General features: G+C 42.0%; 1 protein-coding gene across 1 annotated transcript in view; it reads right to left on the bottom strand.

Moving 5' to 3' along the window:
- LOC145397034 (uncharacterized) overlaps positions 1-25,520 on the bottom strand; it is an 82,057-nt gene extending 56,537 nt beyond the window's left edge. The window contains exons 1-3 of the mRNA XM_080270251.1: positions 25,385-25,520; positions 8,055-8,179; positions 6,681-6,826 (exon numbers count right to left, since the gene is read on the bottom strand). Of these exons, the coding sequence (XP_080126377.1) occupies positions 6,681-6,826; positions 8,055-8,179; positions 25,385-25,520 (407 nt within the window). The remainder of the gene's footprint in view (positions 1-6,680; positions 6,827-8,054; positions 8,180-25,384) is intronic.
- Positions 25,521-25,932: the final 412 nt, after the last annotated feature.

The raw sequence follows: 25,932 nt of genomic DNA, 5'->3' as shown, positions 1-25,932 counted from the left end.
TATTGCACTGCTGAGCCTCAGGTTAGTGTACAGAGAGCATATGAAAGGAGTGGACAGTGTATGGTGAATCTTGGCGGATCCCGGGCATCTGAAGATTGCATTGGAGGGTTGAATAATCAGAATGTTGGAGGTTCAAGTCTCGGACAAAATTATGATGCCTCAGTTTTTAGGCCCCAAACCAATGAAGTGCATGGCTATAATGGGAATCCATTGTTTTTTTTTTTTAAATAACAGAATGGAGGAAGGAAAAACAAATGAATAAAAAAAAATAATCCGTACACCAGATTACTGGTGTCCTTCGCTCACAAAATATCTGTAACAGTTAGACTTGAACAGCTGTGGGTTGAAATTTGGAGGGAAACAACTCTGGGGAAGCGAGTTCCAGACAGATGCAGTTCAGGGAATGAAAGAATTCTGATAGGAAGAAGTTCTGCAATATGGCTGAGTGACATTCCAGTCATGAGTGCTACCAGATGCCCGTGTAGCACAAGGGAAGGCATGGAGAGGTGGCACCATGGACGCAACTTCGTCTGAGTATATGCCAAAAAAACATCTGTAAAATAATGCAAGGGAGGCAACATTCCTTCTTACTTGCAGGGGAGGTAGTTTATTTGTAATGGCAGGGTTGTTAATAATTCTAACAGCTTTGTTCTAAATTTTGTCTAGTTGTTTTAATGCATATCCATTCCACAAGGGTGAACAATACTCAAGTTGAGAGCGCACATGACTCCTACAAATTAAAGCTAACTGCCCATCACCGAAGAAGTGACGGACTCTGTACAATAATCCAAGTTTCTTTGAGGTGGTTTTAGCAAGTGATCTAACATGAGAGGTCCAGCTGAGGGCATTGTTATGTGAGATGCCAAGAATTTCTATACTTTTGGAGATGGGAATATTAGTAGCACTGAAGGTAATGTACGAATCTGGCAATATCTGTCTATTAGTAAATTTTATGTATTTAGTTTTACTAGCATTAAAAGAGACAAGGTTGTTTTGTCTCCATTCACTGATGGTGAGTTGGGAGGTAGAGATATTAGACTTTGTAAATGGGTGTCTGAGTGTGAATGAACTATGTAGTGTTGAGTCACCTGCGTAGGAGTGGATGGGATTGTGAGTGAGAGATAAGAGATCATTAATATGAATGAGGAATAGGGTTGGCGCCAGAACTGACCCCTGCGGCACGCCGGCGTTAATTGAGTGGAAATTGGAATGTACATCATCTATTTTTACTCTTATTTTCCTGTCCCTGAGATATGAAGAAATGAAAGGAACAAAAGGTGTTTGTCCATAGCAAGGGAATTTGGACAGCAGGGAATGGTACCATACTCTGTCAAACGCTTTAGAAATATCAAGAGCTACTACATGAGTTTCTCCATGTAGATCAATTGACTGATGGATGGTATGAATTAGGAGACTGAGTATGTCAATGGTGGATCTTTCGTGGCGAAAACCATATTGTCTATTACTAATTAAGTTGTTGGATTCAAGATGTTTAACAATGTGCTTATTAATTAAAGTTTCAAATACCTTACCAAGAGAAGATGTGACAGCTATTGGTCTGTAATCAGAGGGGTCAGAGGAACTTCCTTTCTTCGGAATTGGGTGGATATTGGCTTCTTTCCATGAATTTGGGAATAAAGAAGTACGTATGCATAGTCTGAATAATTTAGCAAGAACAGAGGCAAGTTCAGGGGAACACTTTTTCATAGCAATTGGCGGAATTCCATCTGGGCCTGGAGCTTTGTTGGTAGGTAAATTGTCTAGGATGGATTTTACGTATCTTGTCAGTATTTTAAGTGGGGCAATTTCGGGAGAGTCATGCTCTAGTACTGGGACATTCTGGCTGGTATCGTCTATGGTAGAGTTTATGGCAAATGTACTGGCAAAAATATCCGCTTTCCCACGCGGGTCATTTGTAATGTTGCCATCTGAAGATTTTAGTGGAGGAATGGAAGATGACTTGTTAAAGTTATTATTGAAAGAATTAAGTGTTGACCAGAATATTCTATTGTCATTAGGGTTGTTAAGTAGTTTTGATGCTTGCTTTTGAAGAAAGTTTGATTTAGCTAGATTTAATACAGCTTTTGCATGATTTCAAGCAATTTTAAATTGCGAGATTGATTCAGATGTTTTTTATTTTAAGTAAGAGTTATATGCTAATGACTTATGGGCTGTTGCTCTGGCACAGTTGCCATCAAACCATTTTGGAGAGTTCGATCTTTTTGTGAACCGTTGACTTGGTTTGAATAAATCCATACCAGCTAGTATTAAGTCGCAAATGTGGGACTGGGTAGAACTGGGATCACTAGAGAAGAATTGGGATCACTAGAGGGTGAAAGACTGACGAAGAGAGTGTATGTGAGTGGGGTGTCATCGGGTCACCCTGACAGGTTCAAAACGAGGAGGTGTGGGAGTGTTAACTAATGAGGCTTTGATGAGATTGTGGTCAGAGGATCCAAGTGGTAACAGTACCTCTATCCTGTATTGATCTGGATTATTTGTCAGGAATAGGTTCAAGACATGGGCATTATGGTCAGAATTATCAGGTATTCTGGTTGGTTGCTTTACCAGCTGGGTGAAATTAAACAATTCTGCAAACAGCTCGCACTCTTAACCAGCGTCATCAGTCCTGGCAGAATGCAATAACCATTCAGTATTATGTGTGTTAAAATGACCCAAAATGGTAATTTCGGTGCTAAGGGCAAGGTTGAGGTTACTCAGCTGTGTGGATATGAAATCAAATACACTGGGTTCCGAAGAAGCATTGGGGGAGCGATAAACTACACAATTATATTTGGTAATACTTTGACAATTTAGTTTTTATAATGAGTAATCCATACTGGATGAAGTGAAGTTTAAAATAGTATCAACTGCATATTGGGATTTGATATAGCAACAGGTGCCGCCCTTGTTACGGAAGTTTGTAAGGAGATGGTAACCAGGAAAACAAAATGGGGATATATCAGTAGAGGATGAGATTTGTGGTTCTGCGAGGAAAAGGGCCAAAGGGGATACGGACTGAAGGAAAAAATGAATTGAGTTTAAATTGGTGGTAAGGCCATGGATACTGGTGAAGAATAAGGCCGCACTTTTACTTCTTTGCTGACGAGCATTACCGAAAATAGCAACAGTCGCTGCTGGCACAGCGCTTGATGGTGACCGGGAGGACCCTGTGCCGTCAGCCATACCCTGCCGGTGGTGGCAATCCGAGGTACCACCTCAACATTGCAGCGGCCATTACTGAAGAGAGTGAATAGAAGGTGTGATATGTTATGCACATGTAGTGTGGTGTAGACAGTTGAAGGAAGAGGTATTATGAGTGCATGCTGGCCTACTCTCTGTGTAAATGAATGTACTGAAAATGTTCAGCAAAGGCAGATGGTCAGGATCAAGTCCTGAGGGCTGGTGAAACGGGAGTTCCAGCTCTCCCTATTACCAGCTTGCCATCCACCTCGGGAGTACTGCCCTGTTCGAATGGTGCTACAGTCTATTCCTCCTAATGAAACCTCAAGAAAGTGATGGTAGAGTATCTTGGAAAGCTTACCATGCACAGTTTGAGTTACTTGCAGATCAGAATGATTGGGATGATAAGAAGAAGGCTGCAGAAGACCCACCATTGAAGAAATGCAAGAGAACCTTGATGAATAATGTGAGAGAAGACAGAAGGACAGACGACATGCAGCATAGCAGGAATGGGAATCGAAGGAAGAAATGCTGCTGTACTGTAGTGACGGGGCTGGCGTCAGCCGGAGAAGACCTGGGGAGGATGCAGATGGAGGGTGCAGATTGCAGAGTGGCTGCAGCGGAGTGCAGTGCGACCATCATGGGGAGGAGTTTCCAGGTTGGGCCCTGTGACCGGGAGCTGCTGGAGTCAGTGGGACCTTCTTTGTTGCAACGAACTACTGGAGTGTCAGTGGGAGACGCCCAATGGCTTCAGCGAGTGTTGGCAACTGGTGGTTCTGAAGATGACATCTGATATCTTGGATGAGTCCCATAACCAGATCACTAGTGGGCACCTGGGAGTGAAGACAATTCTAAGCCGGCTGAGACACAAGTTCTACTGGATTGGCATGCATCAGGCTGTTGAAAAGTGGTGTCAGACCTGTGATGTGTGCTGTGTCAAGAAGAGGACCAAGACCTTCCAGGGGGAGTGGACTGTGTGGAGGAACAAGGACACTGTCAGAAGCGGCATAGAAGAAGGCCTGATAAGTTGAAAAATTATTTTATGTACAGTTGGATGTTTCGTTAGGATTAGGGTTTACATTTGCATATACTGTTTAGTTTTGTCGGGATGACAAAGAACTAGGGAGGGGGTAGTGTTATGAATGGAGATTTGCCAGTTAGGTAGTCTCGTACCTTCGAGATGTTTCTCGTACCGTAAGTTCCGGTACAAGTCATCAGAGTTGCCAGTTTGCCTGGTGTTTGTGAGCATAGTTGTTTCGTAAGTTATGCATTTATTTTTATGCTCTTTCTCTTTATAATGTTATATTTAAGTGATTGCTTGTTAAATTATATAATTTAAGTTCGTATGGTAAATGATTTAGAGTGTTATGTAATGTGAGACAACACTGGCATGTTTCGGGCTGTTTCCGAGTTGGCAACTGTTGCCCGTCGAGAGTATACTCGTAAAATGTAGACGTTTTCGAATAATGCAAGTTTATATAAGATGAGGTAAAGATTATTACAAGTTTAGTCGGGTGTCAAGTCAGTTTGATCGAAGTGCGGTCAGTTTTATTTTGAGTGTAGTGTAATGTCAGTGTCAGTGAAGATTGTATATTTTTGGTACTTGTGAAAACAGTGGCAAACAGTGACGGGTTAGTGAAGTGTCAAGCATTAAGTGTAATAAGTGTGAAGTGTTGTTCAGCATTAAGTGTAACAGCAGTTAGTAAAGTGTGTATAGCTCCAGTGCTTGTGAGAACAGTGAAGTTGGAAAGCATTAATTGGAATTACTTGGAAAATAAAGACAGTGAACTTTAGGAAGCCAGTGTTTATTTTCGTCTCAGCTGATCATGTGTACTGCACACCTAAAGGCTGACCATAGGAAGAACAACTCACTGGGCAACGTCCTTCCTGTACTGTACTACTGCTGTTGTAGCCTGTGGCAGTGTGGGGACTGGGACGTAACAGTACTTTAAGAAATAGTACAATCGCCTCCACATACAACTACTGAGTGAGTGGTGCCTTAATAGCCTTATGTGGTACCAGTGCATCTGTTTACATGTCATATCTGCTGGCTTGCTGGGGGTCGAATGTGGCATCAGTGCACTTGTTTACGTGTCTCGTATTTCTTTATGTATTCAACTATGGGTATAGAGGCATAGGCTGTACAGCAAGTTCTCTGAGACCCAGCAGTTTTCCTACGCATTTTACACCTCCACATGCTACCACTTTGGCACTAACAATCACTGTCCATAAAGAATGCATGCTGTAATACAGAATTTGTGAACTGGTATTAGCGGGGGTATTTTTACATGTCAGCAGGTCTTACAGCAGATCAGTAAACTTTAACGAAATGTAAATCTTTAAACTGTGAAATGACCTCTATAACTACCATATGCCAAACACAGTAGACATGAGACATAACAAATACAGTATTCCCTTATTGTTTTAACTCGACCTAAAATTTCCATTCCTCCATTTGGAATACAGACTGTAGCAAGAAATTAACATCAGATTTTGACGTCATATGGTAATACTTGTAACAATAGATTAACCTTAAATTATAATGCTATGCTCGAAGGAGTGCTATGATAAATGTAAAGCCATAGTATTGTCATTATCTGTTGCAGAAGTACGTGAAATAAGCTACGAAAACTTAGGCCAAGAATTTAATATCACAGAATTGCAATGGAAAGGATGTAGAGATGCAGCGTTGTCTTAATCTGCAATTAAGCTCAAGGAAATAATCAGCACCATGGCAGAAATTTGTGCCAAAATAAAGCAGAATGATATAGTGCCCAAAAGACCCCCAGTGCATGAATTCCTGCACTGCTTTTAACTGGCGGAGATTGTACAGCCATAAGCAAAACCTCACAGACAATTCCCTGCCAGCATTATGCCCTGCCTACCATATTTATCCTTCCTTCCTTAACGTTAAAACCCATCCCCATTTCTCCTTTAACGTTAAAACCCATCCCCATTTCTTCTTCTACGTTAAAACCCGTTCCCATTTCTCCTTTAACGTTAAAACCCATCCCCAGTCCTCCCTTAACGTTAAAAAACATCCTTCCCTCTCATACCTTTTCACTGTGTACTTTATATTGCAGTCGCACAAACGCCATTACATATAACACCTTCCATCGTCACGGCCGTCAGGGAAGTGTCGCTGAATGTATGCCCATGGGTGAACATTTTGCCAATACTCTAATAAATATTTACATAATTTAACTGAATTATGCACAAACTTTACTATTACAGTAACCTAACCATTTAATAAGATACTGTTATATAAGCTTGTACAGAGTACATTGCTACTTTTATATTTTACCTAATCTTTGACCCAGTGACTCAATTGTGTACATGATATTGTATACTGTAAAGGAGACTTGTGGTACCGATGTGGATGTGATGGAAAGCATTAAGAGAGAAACATCTATGGTTTTCCCATGTGGAGAGGATGGAGAGCTTTTTGTTACAGGCATGGTAAAGTGGGCACTAGGTCCAGCATGTCTGAGCCTTACCTGTGCACACCCCTAATGAGAGAGCAACTTACCTGGCGAGCCTGGGAGACAAGCCAAGAGAATTGTGCCTGTGTTGTATTAGCGTCCTGGCCATGTGACACCTCAAACGCACTTAATCCTATGTGAGGACGACGGCTCAGAAAAGCCTGCAGAGAAAATCATATCCTTCAACCTTTCAGTTGCATCCTTGATTCTTGTAAGACATTTCCTGCAAACCTATACATCGCATCCTTCAACCTATAAGTCATATCCTTCAGCCCTATAAGTCGTATCCTTTAGTCCTATAAGTCGTATCTTTCGGCTCTATACGTCGTATCCTTCATCCCTATAAGTCGTATCCTTCATCCCTATGAGTCGTTTCCTTCAGCCCTATAAGTCATAACCTTCAGCCCTTTAAGTTGTAGCCTTCAGCCCAATAAGTCGTATCTTTCAAGCTTTAAGCCGTATCCTACAACCCTTTAAATGCAGTGGCGTTTATATAAGCTAATTCATGCCAAGTATACACAATTTTACCTAACTTAGCGAAGATGTCTTTTACTGAAGGGCTCATGAAGCTGTCCCTAACTTCGCCAGTCCGAGAAGCGTCTCGTAAGTTGAACGAAAATATCCTTATAAATAAAAAATAAATTACTTAATACAAGAGGTTAGCAACATTGCATCCCTAGCATCTGATGAGTTATTTTATTTATTTACATTATTTTATTTTATTTTATTTATTTATTTTGCATATATCTAATAGTGTTACTGATGTTGCTGTGGTCCCAGGCTCATCTCAACGTGAACCCAGTTGACTGCTGGCTGATAATGTCCTTTTCCTTCAGTCCATCATCCCTATCTTGAGGGATAGAGATAAAGTTGAGGGACACTGGTACAAAGGAGAGCTGACCATTTATAATGTGTGTGTGTGTGTGTGTGTGTGTGTGTGTGTGTGTGTGTGTGTGTGTGTGTGTGTGTGTGTGTGTGTGTGTCAGTCAAGAAATACTGTTAAATATTTTTACTTATAATAAACACATAATTACTAAAGGATATCAAAGTACTAAAGGATACATAAGACTCTTTTTCAATAAGGTTCTCACAAATCTTCATATTGTCCAGGTTTTCTAGATGTATACATACTCTCCAATAATACAAATATCTACATGAACTTCCCCCTCTACATTCCAAAACCCTTCCACACGCATACCCGTGTGTGAGGCATTGGGTGCGGTGGGCTACTTCTTTGACAATAAATAATGTTTTTTTCATGGCCATATGGACTAGTTTTCCTCAGGAGCCACAAAATCCGGTCTAAATGGATATAATACAGATACTTGCCCATGCCAGGAGTGTGGATGGATTACTGTGACACACCAGAAGTTATAACGGCGGACTCACATTAAAGAAGGAAGTGGTAATGTTGGTACCATCAGTGATAAACACCAGTGAGTTGTGCGCATCACTCATTGTTGTCAGCACAGACTCCAAGGCATTGACATTCAGGGTGTTGTTCACCGGCAATCCTAAAATGATACCAACGGTTATTAAGAATGAAGTAAAAATGATACCAAGCTGTAGAAAGGACAACTCAAATTATTCCTCCTCAAACTGTTGTTCATTGGGAATCCTGAAATAACACAAATAGTTATTAGGAATGAAAGAGGAATGAAATCAAACTACATAAAGTAATATGATCAGTTCAAGTGATGCCTTCCCACACTTTCATGTAATCCTATTATATTAAATCATTGCTGGTCACAGGCTACCTTATTATATATATATATTTGTATTTTTGTGATCTGCATTTTGTATTGCTATAAGGTCATTTGTAGTAAACAACTTATCTGATATTTCTTCAAGGATAACTGAATTGCCTATCCACACCATCCCCTCGCTTATAACTACTCTGTGTGACATGCAGTGAATGTATGGGCAGTGTTGTGTGTCATAAGTGCCATGGTGATATCTGCTACCCTTGATAAGAAAGAAGTTATAAGGCTCTAAGAAGAAATGTTTTGCTTGTACTGTATGTGTGAATCTGAGCTTCTAAGCTAATTCAGTATATTTGTGGATAGATCTCTGCCTTAGTGTAAAATATTTGCATAGCTAGTTATCGAAGCTGCAGCAACCGTCATCCAATTTTTTACTGGTGCTGTAAAGGAACGCCTTCACGTGGTGGCTCGGATATGACAGGGTAGCTCTGCTGCCTGATCATACAAACGTCCCTCAGTTTCCTCCCTCTCCCCCATCCCTCCCTCTCCCCCAAAAGGAGGGTGGTGGACTGCGGGTAAAGGGTGATTTCAGCCTTCAGTCCACTGGGTTCACATCCCGTTGATCCTGGGACTGCAGCTGCTAGTACTACTACTGTTGCTACAACTACTACTACAAGTTCAATTACTGCTGCAGCTACCACCGACTTTTAATGCCTCTCAGGTGGATAGAAACAATTTCACATAAAGGGCTATAAATGTACCCTTGGTCATACGCCGTATATCCGGTGACATCTTGTTCAGCTGTGTCTTATTACCATAGCCCTGTGACTTGATGAAATGGCACAATTGTAAATACATAAGAAAGTTGTTTTTTGGGGAAGATGCATTCAGTGTCTATAATTGGCGGTAGTCTATTCGTCCAGTAGTATACCCTGTTCTGTTTAACTTGGCTTGAAATTGTCATCTTGCCATCTCAAATGATGAGCTATAACATGAGATTATACTAGAATTTGGAGTTAGTCATGCAAAAGTGCAATGAAGAGGATGTAGAGCTTTGGTATCGCCTTATTCTTCCACTGAGTTACACTAAGAATGCTGCAAAAGGATACAAATCTGGGCCAAGCTTAAGTGAACGAATTGTACCAGAATTAATGACGGACTACGAAATTTTCCACACTGCTAGTTCGATGCACTACGGAAACAGAAGAATGTGTAACCTAGTGGAACAATAACATAAAATAAAAATGAAGATTAAAAAGTAAAAATGACGTACCACTTACGGTTTATGACTGATTATGTCCCCTTTCTGAATCCGAATAAACAGTTTTTGCCACTTTAATTTCAAGTAATTCTGGCAATATGTAAATGTCAGGACTAACTAAAATCCCGGCGGACAACTCATCTCCCAAATCTGATATTCCAGTGTACCATTTATCTAATTTTACTCATTTTTAAGCCTGGACGCAAGAGTATCGTCCTGACAGTCTTCTCGTGTTGAGCAGGGAACAGATGTGCTTACATTCCCTTCCTGTTAATACGTGACGACGGTCCAGGTCCAACTGAAGTTGTCTTGCTTCGTAACTCACCAGAAGAGAGCTTTCGAAATGAGAGAATAATTCATCTTGCCTTGTTCTACTACTTAACTTTTTAAAACCTTATTCAACTAAAAAAAAATCTCTCAAATTTACAGGGTTCACCATGGGTTCATCTTCCCCGACCAGCCTGAAAGCTCTCTCCCATTCTAAATAAATTAGGTCTGTAGCTGGCATGAATGAACTGTACAATATATCCTCGGGTTGAAGGGGTGAAAGAATTGCTTGAGCACTGACCGTTGTGATGCAGTAGAGGTGTGGGCGACACCAAAGCAGCAGCCAGTGTTCCTAGTAAGAGAGGACAGACCTTCATGTTCACCACACAGAGATCTGAAAGGGATCAAATGAGAGAGAGAGAGAGAGAGAGAGATTACTACAAGAAAGATGGAGACTTTATGGTCTTGGTTAACTGTTCATGCCTTACTCCTTAAAGAATTTGGTCCTCAGTCATTAAAGTATGTGAGATAAAATATACTGATATAAATATCTACATAAATATTATATTCACATCACTTTCTGTTTCAAACAGCAGATATCCACAGTTCTCATCGGTATCAGCAACCATTAAACATTTTCTCGACACTAGTTTTTGCCATCAGATTAGATGAATATACTTAATCATATTTTTTTGCATACTACTGCAGAATTAAATTAACTGTTCATGGTGTTAAGAAGCGAGATTTGCCAGTTAGGTAGTCGTGGAGCATCTCGATGTTCCCCGAAGTTCATCGTAGGTTCAGGTACGAGTCAGCGTTGCCAGTTTTCCTGCTGTTAGTGAGTGTAGTTATATCGTAAGTTGTGCTTTAATTTTTGTACTCTTTTTCTCTATGATTTTTTTTTATGTGATTCTTCATTAACCCCTACACCGCGGGCATGTTTACCAATGTTTTGCGTGTCCTGCAGGGTTATTCGGGCTCCGACAGACTCTCAAAAAATATTTGCCAAAAATCAGTTATTAGTCCTAGAATATTAAAATTACATATGCTTATGGCACATACCTTCAGCTTTCTCCTGGAATGTTTGTTGAGCCTTCGTCTGTTACAGTAGGACTTGTGGAGGCCTCTGAAGTTGGGTAACGAAGTCTCCACTTTACACTTCCCGACAACCCGTAATATGATTACCACAGCCAGATATTAACACTATAAACACTACTCTATGATTTTCAAGTAGTTTGGGATCCATACCCCAAAACAAACCCACTGTGAAAGCAATGAAAATTACGAGCGCGTCTGACTGTCGCATTTGCGCTAGTTCGCTCTTGGTACTCTGTCATTTATTATTCATAAAACCCCTCACACTTTATATTTCTATTACTATATCACACTTATATATATCTACAGTCTTTCTCCATAAGTTTCCTTCAGTCGTATTAGTTTATTGTCACTGAAGTCATTCAATTTTTCATTCAGTAAACTACGTAGAGAGCCACGGATTCACTTTCATTGTTATAACATAAAGTATTTGTACTCATATTCTTATATTACTAATTACTTACATTACTATTTGCATTTTCTATTGTATTTTCAATATTTACCCTTCTATTTCACTTACACTATGTTAGTCACTGTCACTTTGAGTAAGATAAAACTATAATACACTGTTCAATCATATGTACTGAAAATCCATTGCTTTCACTTGCTATTTACACAGTATTTACACATTATTTACACATTATTTCCACATTACTCTCCTTTCCCACTTGTACTGTTAGAACTGCTTCTGGCTGTGGTAATCAAAGAAGCAGGTAACACAGAGGGGAACCTGGCACTCAGCACACTGCCAAGAGGTGCGTTTGTGCTGAGGTGTGCGGCGGGTGGTATGTGCACACACCTGACACCTGCGGATCGCAGCCTTCCTTTTACCTGTGGCAGGCATTAGCTCCAGTCTGTGCCGATCCATATACGCCCTCAGCTGAAGTCTGTCGGGAAGTGTTACTGGATGGGGCCTTGGAGTTGCTGCTGTCACCCTACCATATCTTTCCAGCAGCTGCTGGACACAAGACCTGGCGAACAACCTCAGGGAGGACTTGGGTGGCTTGACCTTCATCTTGTACAGGATGAAGGCGTTCAGCATCGTCATATCTATGAGATGCAGAAAAACTTTCCTGTACCACCTAGTAATCTTCCTGAGGCAGTTGATCTCACCAATCATCATGTCGGACTTGTCCACCAGCTGCATGTTGATATTGTAGTCCAACACAGCATCAGGTTTCATCACAGGTTCGCCTGTCCTACGGTCGACCTTCCCACTATCTGTCATTTCACCCTTATGTACGGTGGTGAGCATGTGCACGACCCTCTTGTCATGCCACCTTATTGCCAGCATCTTCTCAGACTTGCGTAGGTGCACGTCTCCTCGCTGCGAGGTTCCTGCATCTGTGAATTTAGGGAAGTGGGCACGATTACTTTTGACAGTGCCGCAGGAGCCAATGCCGTGCTCTGAAAGGTATTTGACAAGTTTCGGTGCTGTATAATTGTTGTCTGTATACAGCACATGATTCCCACCAAAATACTTTTCAAGGAGCACTTTCACTACACAGCCTGAGAAGCCAAGGGGGTGTATTTTATCCAGATCGACAGTGCTGGCTGAATAAATGACGAAGTCAAGGATGTACCCCGTCTTACAGTCGCACAGTACAAAGAACTTAATTCCAAAGCGATGGCGTTTGCTTGGAATGTACTGAACAAACCGAAGACGTCCTCTGAACAAAACCAAGGATTCGTCAATGACAACCATCTGAAAGGGGTGGAAGAATGACATAAACTTATCCTTCATTCTGCTCAGAAGCCCTGGATCTTCCAGAGTGGGTCGGTTTGGGAAGGTACATCGTTGTCGGCAAAGTGCAGGTTTCCCATGATGTTCCAGAAGCGATCTCTGGCCATGTACTTATTGAAGGTGGGTGAGGGTAGTAAGGGGTCCATGGACCAGTATTCTTCCAACTCATGCTTCTTGGAGTGTGGCATGAGAAGCATTAGGGCAAAGAACACATACAGCTCCTGCACTCCCAGCATGGACCACTGCTGCATCTTGGCTGCACCTGTACCACTTGCAGCACGTTGTGATTCATACCTGTTGGTCTCATCACATATGTGCTGCATGACTTCGTCATCTAGGAAGGCCAAAAGGTAGTCCACACACTCAGCATTATCGTCAATAGTGAAGGCAGGCTGAACTCCTGAGGAGCTCTCATCAAAAACTAAATGTTCAGGCACAAAATCGGACCCTTCCATCCACGCGAAGGCGTCCAGGATTCCCTGTCGTGGCGGTGTAGGGTGGGTGGTGGTGGTGGGTGGCTGTGAGGCACATTTACCCCGTTCAAGGTCACTCGCACTGACCCTGGGTTGCCGTACAGCACTAGCAGCCCTTACTCTACTACCAACTCTACTTTTACTAATCCGGGATTTACCTCTTCCTCTACGGCCTGCCTTCACTGTTGATGCTGGTGGTGACCCTGACGACGAAGGCTCCAGAGATAACTCAGCAGACAAAGAGGAAGAAATGAGTGAAGTGGGGCTTGGGGAACGGGGAGGTGAATCAACTCGGGACTCATGGTGGGCTGGGTCACGCGGGGCCATTGTTCTGGGGCTAACACGCCGCCTTTTCACTCCCTTCCCAAATTCCTTCCCTTGCTGCACTAACGGCTCCTTTCCCTTGGAGCTAGGGATAACTTCCGACACTGAAGCACTCGTACTAGCACTTTCTGGCACGATTACCTCACCCAGCTCATCACACGATTCACCCGAATCATCAAAATCACTATCCATCATCACCATGGACAATTCTGTTAGTTCACGTGCCACTGCAGAGTCACTAAGTCCTTTCCTGCTTCCCTCACGACTTTTTATGGGTGTAGAGGTCACGGGGCCCTTTGCAATGGGCGCAGAAGTGGCAGAAATGGCGGGGCGTGAGTGCAACATGGTTTGACCACAGCGGAGGACAAGGAACTAAATGCCGCGGCTTATCTGAGAAGGCAAGGGTTGACAATGACACTGAGGCTGACAGCTGCTAACTTACATGCTAATAAATTATTGGTAGAAAATCTCGGCAATACATAAAGAAATAGGTAGTTCCAGGTGAATGTAAATGTCACTTAGGCTTCTCCCTTCCTATCTGATATATATTTTTATTACAGACATCGATTACAAGGCATAATTCAAAGGGGAAATTACCGTGGTAATGTAGCGAATGAATGCACATGAGGTGTTGTCAGGTGATAATTAGCCAATTCCTGGTGTATAACACTATCACTTACCTTATTTTTTTTTGGTATATATTATTTTGTATAAGTATAGGGCATAGGGCTTATTTCAATGGATGAAATCTGTGGAAAAATCCGGGGGAAATTTGCTTAGTGCAGCGCAGCGTGGGAGGTGAGAGGACAGGGTAATGGAGGGCAGGTAGGGAGGGGAGTCAGGAAGGGGGGAAAATCGCTAAAATGTCAACAATGGATGGGAGTACATGTGAGATCTGGAGTGCTGACTAGTGTTGGACATTGGCAGTACTGATAGATGATACAAGCCACCACTTGAAAGCCCGGGATAATTCAAAATAACACAGAATCACAAAAGTGACGCCCTGCGGTATGATCCATTGTACCCGAGCGTCACGAAAGTGACGCCCCGCGGTTAAGGGGTTAAATTGTGTAATTCAGTTTAAGTTTGTATGCTAAATAATTTACAGTGTTATGTAATGTAAGAAAACTCTGGCATGTTTTGATGTCTGTTAGTTGGTAACTGTTAACTGTTGCCCCGTCGAATTTGTGCTATAAATTTCTCGAATAATGCAAGTTTATATAAGGATGGGGAAGAGACTATTTCAGGTTCAGTCGGTTTTCAGTTCAGTTTGAGTGTAGTACAGTGTCACTGCAGTGTCATTAGAGTTTGTATATTTTCGGTACTTCTGAAAACAGTGAAGTGTTGTTGGCAAATAGTGAAGAGTTATTGAAGTTTTTATATCATCAGAACTTGTAAAAATTGTGAAGTGTTGTGGCAAGCATTGAAGTGTTATTGCACTTAGTAAAGTTTGTACAGCTCCAATGCTTGTGAGAACAGTGAAGTGAAGTTGGAATGCATTAAGAGGAATTATTTGGAAAATAAAGACTGAACTTTAAGATGCCAGTGTTCATTTTCTCCTCAGCTGATCTTGTGTGTTGTGCACCAAAAGGTTGACCATAGGAAGAACATCTCACTGGGCAATGTCCTTCCTGTACTGTACTACTGCTGTTAGAGCCTGTGGCAGTTTGGGGTGGGGACGTAACACTGGTGTCAGGAGTGGGATTATTATTGAAGGCTGCAGTGAGGCTAACCTTCGACATGGAAGCAGTTGGTGTGCAGACAAGGTTTTGAGCTGGGCTAGGATGTTCAAAAGATCGTTGCCAGACGCTGCTATGATCATCATAACGTGCTCGTAGCGGCCATCTTTGATCGTGAGCTATGACAACCACTAAGGTGTATCTTCTAACGCTCGCGACAACGCTCGTAGCTCATGATGATGCGATCATAAAACCTGTTCCGTTCCGTTCCTGTTATTCATAATGCAACCCAGCTGATTTTCGCTAGGCCAGTCAGAAGAGAGATTTCATAAACCTTGAAAGATTGTGAACCAATCATAATGCACTTTCAAAATGTAAACAAATACACTCCTCCAAGCACACCATTACATCACTCAAGCAACTACGATATTCATCCCAAGACATCTGAGAAAAGGCAAGTGACGAGCCCCCCACCAAACGAATTCGTGGAGCAAATTTTACAGATGAGGAGATGATGGCACTAATCCAGGGTTGGCTCGACAGACAAACAGTGCTGAGGGAAAGGTTTAGCGTCAAAGTGACTGCTGAGAGAAAACAAGCGGCATGGGACGAGATAACCCAGAAGTGAATGCTGTTTCACGAGTACGGAGGCAGAGGGAGGAGATAAACACTACACATGTCTTTCATATTTGCATGTGTGCAAATTTGGGGAAAAAAAATAGAAAAAGTGAAAAACAATCACATCACCTTGGGTATAACTATAGTGTGGGTGAAAGATCCACATCATATTAACAAAATATAGTAATAAATTTGAAAATATCGAGATCCAAACTGAGACCCTTTTACTTGAATAAACAATACATCATTGGCTTCAGACTGTATCATTACAACTCCCACAGAGTTAAACCATGTTTTAATAAACAGTGCATCAGTCTGCATTTTTATAGGTGTATGCAGTAGAAACAAAAAATTCCCCTTCTTTGCTTCCCTAAGAGATATACTGTTCAACACGTGTGTTGAATGTTAATTGTTTTATTGTTCTGCTCTCACATCCCTGTGTTAAGCCGAATGTGTCTGCCAACACACTCTGAAATGAGCCACTTGCATAAAATCATGACTGTCATTAACACCTGCAAATGACATGGCACAGCACGGGATCTTCTTGTCTCTGGTCCAACTAGTGGTTCAACTCTTGCACACCAATGAAGGAGTTCTGGTCTGGGAAACCTATAATATCTCAACAAATGTTCATCACTGTAAGCAAATGGATCCATTCTGTCTGTAGTTCCTCTCACATCTCATCGCTCTTCGTACTGCCAGTTCTACCTGTAAAACCACTTGTAACTCCATCTTCGTTCACAGAAAAGTGTAAATAAACAAACTCAGCATCTTTTGATACGGATTGTTTATTAAACATTCACTATGCGACCCTACGATCAGCTTAAGGGTGTTTGTCAGAAATCGTTGCGCTAGGACCAAATATGGCGGATGGAAGATCGTAAAATTTGTTTGAACATACACCTTAGCGGTTTATGAGCATGCTGTGATTATCGTACCCACTATGATGATCTTAGCGGCCGTTACGAGCTTTCGAACATCCCTCCCCTGGGCAGGTGGAGGAAATGTCCCTGGTGACAATTGTGAAGTTATTACAGGCACAAAAGAAAGAAAGAACAATTACAATTACAAAGTGCCCAATTACAAGCACAGTGTTTAACCACAAGCACAGAATGAAGGACAGAAAGAACTCCAAGAACAATTACAGACACAATGTGAAGAGCAAATAGAATTATATGAACAACTTCAAGAGGCATTACAGCAGCAACAGAGGGAGTACAACTGAGGGTGCAAGGACAGCTGGATGCTTTCATGAGGGAAATGAAGGAAGAACAGCAACAGCTTAAGGAGGAAGCAGATGCCAAGCTAGAACATCAGATGTATGAGGTAAGCAATAATGTAATGGAGTGTAAACAGCATGTAGATGACCAGATGAAGACAATTAGTGAGGAAATGGTGATGGAGTGCAGACAGCATGTAGACAGCCAGTTGAAGCATGTAGTCAGCCATATTAAGATAATGAGGAAATGGAGGCCGTAGAGAAATATTGCACTGCTGAGCCTCAGGTTAGTGTACAGGGAGCATATGAAAGGAATGGACAGTGTATGGTGAATCTTGAAGGCTCCCAAGCATCTAAAGGTAGCATTATAGGATTGAATAATCAGAATGTAGCAGATTTCAGTCCTGGCCTTAAATATAATGCGCCAGTTTTTAGGCCCCAAACCAGAGAAGGCCATGGCTATAATGGGGGTCCAAATTAAAAAGAAACCTCAGGAATTTGATGGTAAAGTATCTTGGGAAGCTTACCGTGCACAGTTTGAGTTACTCGCGGATCAGAATGGCTGGGATGATGGGCAGAGGGCAGTGCAGCTTGCTAATAGCCTTGAGGGTGCTGCAATGGAAATTCTGGGCCAGATGTCAGTGATGGAAAGGAACAGTTATCAGTCCCTTGTAGAAGTGCTGGAGCACAGATATGGGACCATGTGCCGGACTGAGATTTACAGAGCAAGATTCTGGAGCCATATACGGGCTCGAGGAGAATCCCTACAACAGCTTGCTCATGATCTGAAGAGTATGGCATATATGGAGTACCCTGGAGCTGCACCTAGCTTGTTAGCTATTCTTCTGAGGAACCAGTTCATCGATGCTCTTGACAGTCCAGAGCTGAAAGTGCAAGTGAAGCAGGCACAACCAAGAAGCATGCAAGAAGCACTTGCCAGGGCTCTAGAGTATGAGTCCTACATCAGGTCCAGTACATCCACTTTTCTGATAGGTCGTAGCACAGGATTCAAGGTAAGAAAGGTGCAGGTATGGGAAGTGGAAAATTTTGACAGAAGGTGCTGGTACTGTGAGAAGCCAGGACATCAGGAAGTGGATTGCAAGAAGTGGAAAGAGAACAGGAAATCAGAGGAGGTTGCTGGTTCTGCAGGAAGCCGGGTCACAAGAAGGTGGACTGTTACAAATGGAAGAAGGAGCAAGAACGGAACATTGCAAGGAAATCTCAGATTGCAGCAAATGGGTGTTGGACATGTGTTGAGGTGGGACACTTCAGCCATGAGTGTCCAACTGAGAAGGATCAAGATAAATTATTGAAAGCTGGTGACAAGAGCCAACAACCAGCCAGTTATAGAAGCCCCACCACTGAAGAAATGTAGGAGAACCTTGATGAACAGTGTGCGAGATGACGGAAAAACAGACAGCAAGGAGTGTAGTAGGAATGGGAACCTTGGCAAGAAATGCCGCCGTACGGTTCTGACAGGGCTAGCATCAGATGCAGAAGACCCGAAGGAGATGCAGATGCAGAATGCAGATTTGCAACCAGTGCTGAAGTGGCTGCAGCAGAGTGCAGTGTGACCATCTTGGGAGGAGGTTTTCGGGTTGGGCTCTGCAACCAAAAGCTACCGGAGTCAGTGACACCTTCGTTTGAACAACAGGCTACTGGAGCGTCAGTGGGAGACACCCGATGGCCTCAACAATTATTGGCAGCTGGTGGTTCTGAAAAAGATGAGGTCCGAATCTTGGATGAGTCCTATAACCAGATCGTTAATGGACACCTGGAAGTCAAGAAAACTCTAAGCCGGCTGTGACAGAGGTTCTATTGGATCAGCATGAGCCAAGACATTGAAGAGTAGTGTCGGGCTGTGATGTGTGTTGTGTCAAGAAGAGGACCAAGAAACGTGGTTGTGCCCCTCTTCATTTGTACCAAGTGAGTGCACCAATGGAAAGAGTCACAGTGGACATTGATGGATCTTTGCCGCTCACTGAAAGAGGAAACTGGTATATATGGGTCACCATGAACTACTTCACGAAGTGGCCAGAAGCCGATGCCATCCTTGATGAAAAGGCTGCAACTGTTGCTCAGGTGTTGGTTGACCAGTTTTTTCTGTCATTTTGGGATGCCACAAGAGCTACATTCAGACCAGGGTAGAAACTTCGAGTCTACTGTGTTCTGTGAGTGCTGCAAGTTATTGTGGATCAAGACCAGGCCGACCCCACTAAGGCCACAGTCGGATGGGATGGTGGAGAAATTCACATGGACCCTGGGACAAGAATTGGCCAAGTACTGTGTAGGGGGACAAACACAATGGAACCAGAAGTTTACCAGGTAAATCCCTGCAAAACTGATGTTGGGCCGTGAGTTATGCTTACCTGTTGACTTGTTAATGGGAAGACCACCTGGTGAAGAGCTCCCTACAGACTCCACTGGCTATACGAAGCACCTTCAGGAAAGGCTGGCCGAGGAACATCACCAAGTGCGAGGAGCCTTCAAGTTTTCAGGAGAGGTGACGAAGTGCAAGTATGATGTCAAGGCAAATGAAGTGAGCTTCCAGGATGGTGATCAAGTTTCGTTATACAATCCCCAGTGAAAGAAGGGACAGTCACCGAAGCTGCAAAGCCCGTGGGACGGGCCATACACTGTGTTAGACCACCTATCAGATGCAACATATTGCATTCGGGGGAGGCAGCAAGTCTTACCCAAAGGTGGTACACGCAACCCGTCTGTGGCAGGACCACGGGCCAGGACAGTACAGCTGGGACGTCTCCAAGGAATCGTGCTCTCCCACAGCCGAGGATTTTGAGGAAGACCAAGTAGCTGAAGTGCAAGAGGCTGGTGACAGTTCCCCAAGAGAAGAAGCGAATCAACAAGAGGACCAAGACCTTCCTAGAGGAGTGGACCACTGTATGTGGAGGAGCAAGGATGCCACTGGAAGCGAAATAGAAGAAGACCTGATAAGTTCAAGGATTATTATGTGTACAGTTAAATGTTTGATTAGGATTAAAGTTCTGTTTGTATTATATTGTGTAGTTTTGTCGGGATGACAAAGAACGAGGGAGGGGGTAGTGTTAGGAAGCGAGATTTGCCAGTTAGGTAGTCGAGAAGCATCTCAATGTTTCCCGAAGTTTACCATAGGTTCTGGTACAAGTCTGAGTTGTCAGTTTTTCTGCTGTTAGTGAGTGTAGTTATTTAGTGAGTTGTGCATTAATTTTTGTGCTCTTTTTCCTTATGATATTTTATTTATGTGATTGTTAAATTTTTAATTCACTTTAAGTTTGTATGCTAAATAATTTAGAGTGTGATGTAATGTAAGAAAACTCTGGCATGTTTTGACGTCTGTTAGTTTTATAACTGTTAACCGTTGCCCCGTCGAGTTTGTGCCGGAAGTTTCTCGAATAATGCAAGTTTATATAAGGATGAGGAAGAGAATATTTCAAGTTCAGTCGGTTTTCAGTTCAGTTTGAGTGTAGTGCAGTGTCAGTGTAGTTTGTGTATTTTCGGTACTTGTGAAAACAGTGAAATGTTGTTGGCAAATAGTGAAGAGTTATTGAAGTTTGTATATCATAACAACTTGTAAAAATTAAGTGTTGTTGGCAAACAGTGAGGTGTTATTGCAGCTAGTAAAGTTTGTACAGCTCCAGTTCTCGTGAGAACGGTGAAGTGAAGTCAGAAAGCATTAACCCCTTAACCGCGGGGCATCACTTTCGTGACACTCGGGAGCAAGGGATCATACCAAGGGGCATCACTTTTGTGATTCTGTGTTATTTTGAATTCACCCGGGCTTTCAAGTGGTGGCTTGTATCATCTATCAGTACTACCAATGTCCAGCTATACTCAGTTCTGCTAATGTCACCTGTACTCTCATCCACTGTTAACAATTTAGCCATTTTTCTCCTGTCCTTGACTCCCCCCCCTCCTTACCTCCACTCCATTACCCTCTCCTCCCGCCTGACCAGCTGCGCTGCGCTACACAAATCCTGAGCAGATTTTTCCACTCATTTTATCCATGGAAATGTGCCCATTGCCCTATTCTTATACAAAATAATATATATAAGAAAGAGAAAAGGTAATTGATACTGCCATACATCTGGAATGGGCTAATTATCACCTGACAACATCTCACGTGCACTCGTTCGCAAATTTTCCCTGTTTATTTCCCCTTGAAATATGCCATATGACCTGTTCTCATAATAAAAATACATAGAAGAAAGGAAGGGAGAAGCCTAAGTGATATTTACATTCACCTGGAACTACGAATACCTAAAGTATTATGTATTGTCTAGATTTCCTGCCAATCATTTCATAGTGTATATATTAGCAGCTGTCACCACGCTGACATTGGCAACCCTTCACTGCCCCTAAGCCACAGCATTCAGTTTACTGTAGTCTTTCAAGGTGAAACCACGTCAGATTTGCTCCTGTCCAATTCTGCTGCTTTTTAGCCCCATGCAAAGGGCCCTGTGACATCTACCCCTACTAAACCTCCTGTGTAGGGGTAAAGGGCTAAGTGACTCTGCTGTGGAACATGAACTGGCTAATGTATCAATGATAATGATGAACAGTGACTACGATCTTTCTGGTGACTCTAAAACAGTGCAAGTGGAAATGTAAATAATGTGTAAATAATATGTAAACAGCAAGTGAAAGCAATGAATGTAAATATAACTGAACAGTGGAAAATAGTTTTATAAATTACTGCAAGTGACAGTGCATAACATAGTGTAAAGAAAATAGAAATGTAAATAATGTAAATAGAAATGTAAATACGTAGTAATATAAGAATACGAGTATAATATACTAGGAGTAATGAAAGTGAAAGTGAAAGTTTCGCTCTAGCATGTATGAATACTGGGATTAAAGAAAGTGAAAGTGAAAGCTTTGCTCTCTATGCTAGTATACAGAACGAGAAAGTGAATGCCTGGAGTGAAAATAAACTACTGGTACTGAATGAAACTTATAGATAAATATTGTATATATAAATAAGTGTAATAAAGTACTAGGAATATAAAGGGTGAGTGTGTTTATAAATAATAAATGACAGCTCCACCTCAGAATACCATTGGGGAACCAGCACGGGAGGAAAGCTTGTATGCACTCATAATTTACTGTACATTGCTTTCACAGTGTTTTTTTTTTGGGAATATGGATTCCAAACTACTTGAAATTCATAGAATAGTGTTTATAGTTATAATATCAGGCAGTGGTAACCATATTACAGGGTATCGGGAAGTGCAAAGTGGAGACTTCGTTACCCAACTTCAGAAGTCTCCACAAGTTCTACGGTTGTCGAAGAAGGCTCAACAAACATCCCAGGGGAAAGCTGAAGGTATGTGCCATATGCATATATAATCTTAATATTCTAGGACTAATAACTGATTTTTAGCAAATATTATTAAAAATTCAGTCAGAGCGCGAATATCCTCGCTGGACGCGCAAGGAGCGCAAAAACATCCCCCGCGGTGTAGGGGTTAATCGGAATTATTTTCGCCTCAGCTGATCTTGTGTGCTGTACACCGAATGGCTGACCATACTGCAGGAAGAACAACTCACTGGGCAATGTCCTTCCTGTACTGTACTACTGCTGTTAGAGCCTGTGGCAGTGTGGGGTGGGGACATAACAATACTGTTCACTACGTCACGTTGCAGTTTAGTGAAAACACTGGAAGTTTCTGCGTGTCTGCACCTTATATCATATGATTTATGACGGGGTTATCTAAAAAAAAAAAAAAAGTGGTAGGAAATACGACAGACGTTTACTATGCAGTTCATATTTAAAAGGAAACTGAATGCGATGTATGTGCCCGGAAATGTTTTGGACTTAAACACTATTCTGAGAGGCCATATTAAGAAAAGAAAGTTACTGAACTAAGAGTCCTTCATTAAATAATAATTACTTTCCGTTAGAAGTGGCAGGAAAGAAAGAGAGAGAGAGAGAGAGAGAAGGAGGGGAATCATATACTGGAGGTCATGGGCTGACGAAAATTAAATGAAACAATTGGGTTCCTTATTTTTTATTTTAAAAGTAAATAAGTAGTAAAATTATCTTTACAGTAAATATGCCTTGTTCTGCCACTTGAGTGTACTGTGAATCTCGTCGGCTGGACTCGATACTTTGACTCTTAACACATATATATTCTACTCGCCTTGACTTGGCCCAGGTTTTCGCCCTTTAGCAGCTCATTTCACGCAGCCCTGTGTCAGAAAAATGCAATATTTCACCTCTACATCCTTTCCATAGTACTTCTTCTTGACTGGCATAATATTCTAGGATTAATCTGTTGTTACAGTTCAGTACTGAAGATGGAGAGATGGCAAATTTAGGCCAACTTAGAGCAAGAGGCATATAGTTAAGTTGTTGGGGGTTACTATGACGAAAACAAAATAAGAATTGCGACCTAAGGCTGAAAGGATTAAAAATGGGAAGACGGCAAGAAATGTCTGCATTAAGCATAGTTAAATAGGAAGATAGGTATAGCAATTGATTGACTGGTTGATTGATAAATATGAATTTCTCCCCTCGTGTAGATGAGTGTTAGATACCTAACACAGCCAGGCGATGTTTTTCAGCATACAGAACACTTATTGTAGAGAAGGATTTGGAGGCAATCGATTAACTTCTTCAGTACAATGACGTTGTATCTAATAGGATATTTCCTATAGCCGTGATATTAGAAACTATCAGTAACGCATTTTGTACAAGTTTTCTGGTACATATTCTTGCTATTGCCACATAATTTAATTCAATATGGGAGAGGCCTCACGAAGAACACATTAAAGCTATCAACCCGCCGCATCCCGTTGATGTATATATACATCCGAATGTTTTGTCACTGTGAGTCCCATTGATATATATAAACACGCCGCAATTGCAAGGTCTGTCATTTGCACATTTTTCAAATTTTGCGCGTGATTTTTGGTACGAATACACTGGACACCTTTCTCTACAAGATGTCAGGCAAGGATAATGCCTTACCCTGCATGACCTCCCCCCCACTCTCACATGCCATTGTCTCGGCAATTCACCTGTTACCAGTGACCTGGCCAGTAAAGACATATCGTGCCACAGTACAAAATTCAAGGCCAGAGTGATTCCCCAATCGATGACAATGTGGAGGACAAACTTTATGTAGCATTAGAGGAAGAAACAGTCAGAAATGACGATGGGGTAATGTCGCCAAAAAAGATCAGTTATGTTGATGTGTTTGGTGAGTGAAACAATGCTTATATTGCCTATACTACTGTGTGAAAACCAATATACTCTTTTACTATATAAATAAATAAATACCGTTTATGAGTGGTGTGGAATAGTTACCCTCCCATAGAACTTGTTTTCTTTCCTGATAGAAAACCCAGTAAGATAATGGGTACTGCTGCCTGTAATCAGTACTTTAAACCTCTGGTGAGCAATTTCTCTATGAATTTTCGATGTTTCTCACCAAAAGCGGAGGTTTGAGCCAACAATTTTTTATTTCCAAAATTGGTTGGGATTGGGGGGAGCCAGTGGTGGAAAATCGGTCAGGACGGGGTGGGCTAAAAATGACATATACTGTATTTCCTAAAGAACTTTGGTTTTATTAATAATAACACAGACTGGGCCTTCCATGAACTGGTTTCAGTTTATAACTAATTCCATATATGATGAGACGTTAATTTTACTATTCCTCATGCGAGGTCTGTTGAGAAAGTATCCAACCCTAGGCTTTAAAAAATTAAATTGCTAATATGTTGAGTTTGGACACTAATACCCCTCAAAGTAGGCCTTGTCTGACTTGACACATGCAGTCTAGCCTTCTTTTCATTGCCTGAATTTTTTTTCGAAATCGGTTTTTGGCATCTCCTGCATATGCTTTGTCGCATTCGTCATGATTTCTTCTCTCGTCTCAAACAGGGAGCCCTTCAGCCGAGTTTTGAGCTTGGGGAATAACCAAACGTCGCATGGGGCCATGTCTGGTGAGTAGGGAACCTGCCAGCCCTGCAAGATGTTGTGCTTGGCCAAAAATTCCTAAATCAATTGAGAAGAATGGGCAGGGGCATTATCATGCTGCAGCTTCCAACTTGCTGCTTTCCAAAGGTCTGGAATCTTCTGCCGAACTGCATCATGAAGACAATGCATAACGTCAAATAGTAATTTGTTGATCGTCTGACCTTCTGGTGCGTATTCGTGATGCACAACACCAAGGTAGTCAGGGAAAAAAAAAACTTAACATGCATTTCACCTAGCTGCAGACCTGTCATGCTTTATTTATTTATTTTTTTGGGGGGCTGAGGCGACCCTGCATGCTTCCACCGGGATGACTGTGCCTTGGTTTCTGGGTTGTACCCATACATCCAGTTCTCACCTCCAGTGACAACAGTCTTCGGGAATTCTGGATCACGATTTCCACACTCCAACATGTTTTGCACAACGTTCATCTGCAGGTCTTGTTGTTCACTTGAAGGGAGCTTTGGAACGAACTTGGTGGCAACTCTTCCCATGCTTAAATCATCTGCTAAAAATTTGTGTGCTGACTTCTGTTGATTCCAATTTCATTGGCAATTTCTCTGAAAGTCAGCCAAAGATTTCCCATGACCAAATTGCACACTTCACATTTTCAGCACTCATGTTTGTTGATGACCTCCCAGGATGATGATCACACTTGAATGACATTTGGCCATTTTTTAATCTATTACACCGTTCTTTTATTAGCATTACCCCCGTAACTTCATTCCTCATAACTTGCTGAATCTTCCTGATAGTCTCCACTCGGGTATCACTTTGTTTTTGGCAAAATGTGATGCAGTAACATTGGGCGATTTTTTCGGTCATCATGACGAGCGAGGGAACGCGACGACTGTAAGGTGCATGACCATGAACACAGGGTGATTGACAGCCACTGTGTCACTCGTG

The sequence above is a fragment of the Coenobita brevimanus genome, chromosome 40 (genome assembly GCF_032717465.1).
Source record: "Coenobita brevimanus isolate Jiangsu-jjx chromosome 40, ASM3271746v2, whole genome shotgun sequence".
NCBI lineage: Eukaryota > Metazoa > Arthropoda > Malacostraca > Decapoda > Coenobitidae > Coenobita > Coenobita brevimanus.
The sequence above is the reverse complement of the archived record's forward strand: the minus strand, read 5'-3'. Positions and strand labels throughout refer to the sequence as shown.